The sequence below is a fragment of the Mesitornis unicolor genome, unplaced genomic scaffold (assembly GCF_000695765.1).
Source record: "Mesitornis unicolor isolate BGI_N332 unplaced genomic scaffold, ASM69576v1 scaffold37531, whole genome shotgun sequence".
Classification (NCBI taxonomy): domain Eukaryota; kingdom Metazoa; phylum Chordata; class Aves; order Mesitornithiformes; family Mesitornithidae; genus Mesitornis; species Mesitornis unicolor.
In genome coordinates this window covers 28,917-33,838 of record NW_010162471.1, presented here as the reverse complement: position 1 = coordinate 33,838, position 4,922 = coordinate 28,917, and the positions used below count along the sequence as shown (strand labels likewise).

The following is a 4,922-nucleotide window of genomic DNA, read 5'->3' as shown; positions in this document are numbered from 1 at the left end:
CTCAACTGCCCAGAGTCTTCCAAATGTTCTTATAATGTCACATTGATCGTTTAACCTTTTAGAAGCTCGTGTTTTAAATTTATCTTAAAAACAGATAAGAGTGAATGGGAAAAAACATTAGGTAATAGTTCGCTAGGCAAGGCATTAGTACAGACCAGAGTCTTATTCATATGTCTCTATACATAAAAGTTGGGCCAGAAGCCCATAGTAAACTTACTCCATCAAATGACCCAAGTTAATGTATCAAGAGACTGGTTTCAGAGGGCCAGCAAACAAACCGCACATGATTCTTTTTGACACATTCTTTTTGACGACTTACTGACATTCTTTTCTTGGTTCTCTCAGCATGATTCTTTTGAAGACCTAATACTTAGTACAGAGTTGTTTTGAAACATGAACTACCTTTTAAACAATGTAAATCTGGGAAAGGTCACATTTCCTCACAAAAATTCTGAACTTGCAAACGTCTGAGGCACACGAGTAATTTTACTTGGTAAATATGAGCCTTTACATGAAAAAATCCTCCAAATAAATTAAGAATTTAGCTAGCCTGGCCAGGGTCAAGTAGGACAGGCTGATATTTCCATCAAGTACAATAATTTCCATTACATAGAGAGTGGTAAGAAAATAGAAATAATCTCATTGCTTGAGAGGACTTGGGACACAGACTATACTGTCATTGGGGAGTATGTATGTGGAGTTGGCCGTGCTTCAACTGCTTAGTTGTTCTGCATTCAAATAGGTAGCACTTCTGTGCGTTACCCTTGCTTACTATGTGACTGTTTTCTAAACATCACTATTGTACCTTTTTCATTCTGAATTCCTTTCCCATCCAAATATAATTTCCCAACCAATATCTTATGAAGCTGGCGTTTGCTTTTTGTGCGTTCGGAACGCTGAACACACTTGCACACATAAGCTTTGAGAAGCAACAACTGACCAGTGAAGCTCATTTCAACGCATTTGTTTCTGAGGTATGGAGAAGTTTCTACTAGTCCAGAAGGGCTTAATACAAATCAACACCCCTCCTGGGCTAATTTGAAGAAGGTATGTCATCTCCACACCGAGAGCGTGATTGTGAAGCGCCTTTCATTTGGCATGCCACTTAGCTGTGTATTTTTATAGTTCACAATGAGTACGTGAAACCAATTTGGCAACCATTGCTTCTTCATTGCACCATGCATGCTCCACATATGTGGCCCGCGGTTCTCTGGACCAAGAGGCTGGGGTGGTTCTGTCTCTAAGGCAATGGAAAGAGCTCAGCACGAATTCTTGAAATCATTACAAAAGGACCCTCCCCACAGTAACTTCCCAAGTGACCATAGCTACTCCTTGAAGAGGACAGGGAGACGAGAAAGAAGCCTGTTCTTCTTCACGCTGAGATTGATGATGAAAATAATCTTGTAGGGGGAGAAGTGGAGGCAAGTACTTGAACATTCACAGTTTGATGCAAAGCACAAATGAAGTATATTCTGTAGTTGCTTCAGGCAGTTTTGCGCATAGAAAAAAAGAAATGTTTAGAAAATAAAAAGTTTACTTTGTCTTTCTGGGTATAGCCAGAACCTGTCTTTATCCCACCTGGACAAGTGAAAATGGGAATCCAAAATTAATCTGATTTGTGGCAGTAAAGGTCCTTAAGTGCTTTCAACTCCTCAATCAGTGTCTTGTTTTGGTTTTCAAGCACAGCCACTCGATTTTCTAGACATTTCACATACTCCTTTTTCTTCCTGCGACATTCACGTGCTGCCTCTCTGCAAAACAAGACAAAGGGCATTCAAATCCAGAACAATTACTTGCAGACATGAACTGTTCGGGTCCAACCTTTACCTAGTATTGCCATTTTTAGAACATGGAGGTATTGTTAAGAAATTCAAGTTAGGAAAAAAGGCTGAGTTGATAACAACTGCACCACACAGATCACACACACACACACACACACAAGATCCCCAGATAATTTCAACACACAGATCCCATTAAGTCAGTACCAATAAAATTCTGCTTCTGTGAGAAAAAGATCCTACTCAGTGACAAAACTCTTCTTGCAGAATTCACATTAGAGCCTTTAGGCCCAGTTGAATGCTGCTGCTGCAGTAATTTCATTGATTTTATCACAATAAATAGATAATTATAAAAACACGGATGAGACCAATGTTATTCTTTTTATAGTCTTAACTCTTTCGTTTGCTGCAGTCCAACCAAATACTAATGGTCAGGATGTTCAACTGGTGCAAAAAAAAAGCTGTATTTAGTGCATTCATATATTTGCTTTTGAGTGATACTTTCATTTTATTAATGATGTCTACATCACTGCCGTGATCACAGAATCACAGAACATTAGGGATTGGAAGGGACCTCAAAAGATCATCCAGTCCAATCCCCCTGCCGGAGCAGGAACACCCAGATGAGGTTGCACAGGAAGGCGTCCAGGCGGGTTTTGAATGTCTCCAGAGAAGGAGACTTCACAGCCTCTCGGGGCAGCCGGGTCCAGTGCTCTGTCACCCTCACTGAGAAGAAGTTTCTTCTCAAACTTAAGTGGAACCTCCTGTGTTCCAGTTTGTGTCCGTTACCCCTTGTCTTATTGTTGTCACCAAGAAGACCCTGGCTCCATCCTCGTGACACTCACCCTTTGTATATTCATAAACATTAATAAGGTCTCCCTTCAGTCTCCTCTTCTGCAAACTAAAGAGACCCAGCTCCCTCAGCCTTTCCACATAAGGGAGATGCTCCACTCCCTTGATCATCTTTGTAGCCCTATGCTGGACTCTCTCCAGCAGTTCCCTGTCCTTCTTGAACTGAGGGGCGTGATAATTAATACAAACGACTCAAATTAAAAAAAAAAACCACAAAAGAAACAGTCATTTGGAACCATCTCATTCTTTGGTCCTTGTCTGCTGTGCCAAGAACATGGCAGAATTAATAATGTGCTGAAGCAGCACATCTCAAGAGAGTCAAATTTTTAAGGCTTGCTTGTAATGACTGAGCTGCCTGTAGGTAATTTGGTAACATACTGAGACAACCAATGAAAAATACCTGAAAGGAGTAAATGTGCTGCTGAGCATCCAGAATGCACTAACACCAAGGAAGAAGCTGTTCTGCACAGCAACAGTAATTGTACCAATGTGCAACGCAAGCACGAGGCTAAACGCCACAGGTGGACGGGAGTCCAGGCAGAGGGCTCTCCTCCTGAAGTGCAGCTCATCAAAGCAGCACGCTGCAGGTACACCTAAATATACACATTTATTTGCCCTGAACCTTTAGGTGCAACGCAGGAGGAGTTGTCCCTTCACTGCAGATACTACATAGACTGGTGATACCGTCAATCTTCTGTGAAATGAGTGGACAAAACTGAACCCAGTTCTTCTGCCTATTAGATAAATAGTAGTTGTAGTACTAGGTAAAAAATAATGCCTGTTCCAGGACCTACCTGGCTTATCAGGACTATAAAAGTAATTTTTGAAATTCAGCTCCATAAATGAGGAGGGATGAAAAAACCCTAGTTTGCAAGCCCTGAAATGACTCATTTGTCGATCCTACAAATACAATTTCACATGCTTGCAGCACTGCAGTGGGCCATGTGCAGTGTTTAGAATTTAAGTCATTCTGGGCTGTTACTTGTGTCAACAGTACTACTGGATCAGGAAGTGCCTCCCTGTCCAAACTAATAAACTGTCTTCTTGGGTGACACCATTTTCCTTCTTTTTGTGATTTTTTCTGGTACCTGCTTATGCTATATACTCATCCACCTAAAGTTATTTATTACGAACACCCAGAGTTATACTGAATTACAAGAGAGCTTTTAAAATGGAAAATTTACACAGAAAATTTGCACAGTAATATCTATGAATATTTACACTATAATCCTCCAGTAAGTACCACCTCACCATCTGCCTCTCTTTCCCCTGCTTTGCCACAGAGCCTACATTTGCAAATACCTATTAAGCAGGCAGGGTAAAAGCACCACATGCACCATGATACTGTTGCAAAAGCTGTCAATTTAATTCAAGTGGGGCTAATTCCCCATTGTTTTTCTTGGCATTCCCAAACACAAAAGCTTCCTTTTACTGGAATAAGACTGCTGACTAAATGAGGGGATTCAGAATGCTAATTAATTTTTTGTTGAAGGCAGAGCCTGGAAGGGTAACTAACATCTACTATTCACTGATACCAGAAAATATATAAAAAGGGGAGATGGGTGACATTCTGTACAAAAAACCTTTTAAAAAAGTGAGTTCTTGCTGTTCAGCATTATTTACTCCATTAAAGCCCCTTGGATGAGCACTGCCTCTGCTCATGTAACTTTCTGTTGCGTTCACAGCTCAGCAATCTACAGAAGATAAATGTAGCAGTACAACGTAACAGTTTTTCCAGACTGACAGCTGAAGTAAACAGTGATTTCATGGGGCTTCCCCGCTCCAGCAGGGAGGGAAGCACCGCTGTTTTCTCAGTGTCACAGTGTAACATACAGGCTTAAATCTTAAAGGCAAGTTCTTCAGAAAGCATTTCAAAAAATGACTTAAGACTCATATCAGGATTCTTAGTGCTTAACACTCTGGTTCTGGGCAGAGCTGACTGGAAAAAAAGTGATCTAAAGATACATGCCTGTTCTTCATTAGACGCACTTCTCTCTTCCGTGCGGCCTCTTCTGCTGGCTGGGTTGGAAGTGCTGGAGATGATGCCATGACTACGCCTGGTGCAATGGTGCTGGTAGGGGCGGTGCGAATCTGGTAGGTCTGCACATCTCCTGAGGCAGCTGAAAGACACAAGGGAACGCGATGTCCGTTTGGTGACAGCGCTGGCAAAGGCAGTGTGAAGAGCACCCAGTCATCTATCTAACCAGGCAGTGTGCGCTACAGTACAGGAGGGATGACCATCCTCTGGGTTATCATTGCTATTTCAGTCTTAGTCTGTTAACACATGCAGGT

General features: G+C 41.7%; 1 protein-coding gene across 3 annotated transcripts in view; it reads right to left on the bottom strand.

The window, feature by feature from the left end:
• Positions 1–564: 564 nt before the first annotated feature.
• CREB1 (cAMP responsive element binding protein 1) overlaps positions 565–4,922 on the bottom strand; it is a 15,434-nt gene continuing 11,076 nt past the window's right edge. For 2 of the 3 annotated variants that reach the window (XM_010193633.1, XM_010193635.1), the window contains 2 exons: positions 4,600–4,750; positions 837–1,751 (listed from right to left, as the gene is read on the bottom strand). In XM_010193633.1, coding sequence (XP_010191935.1) covers positions 1,607–1,751; positions 4,600–4,750 — 296 coding nt within the window. In that variant the 3' untranslated portion in view covers positions 837–1,606. Of the gene's footprint in view, positions 1,752–4,599; positions 4,751–4,922 lie in introns of all 3 variants that reach the window. The other variant, XM_010193634.1, reaches the window with a different exon arrangement.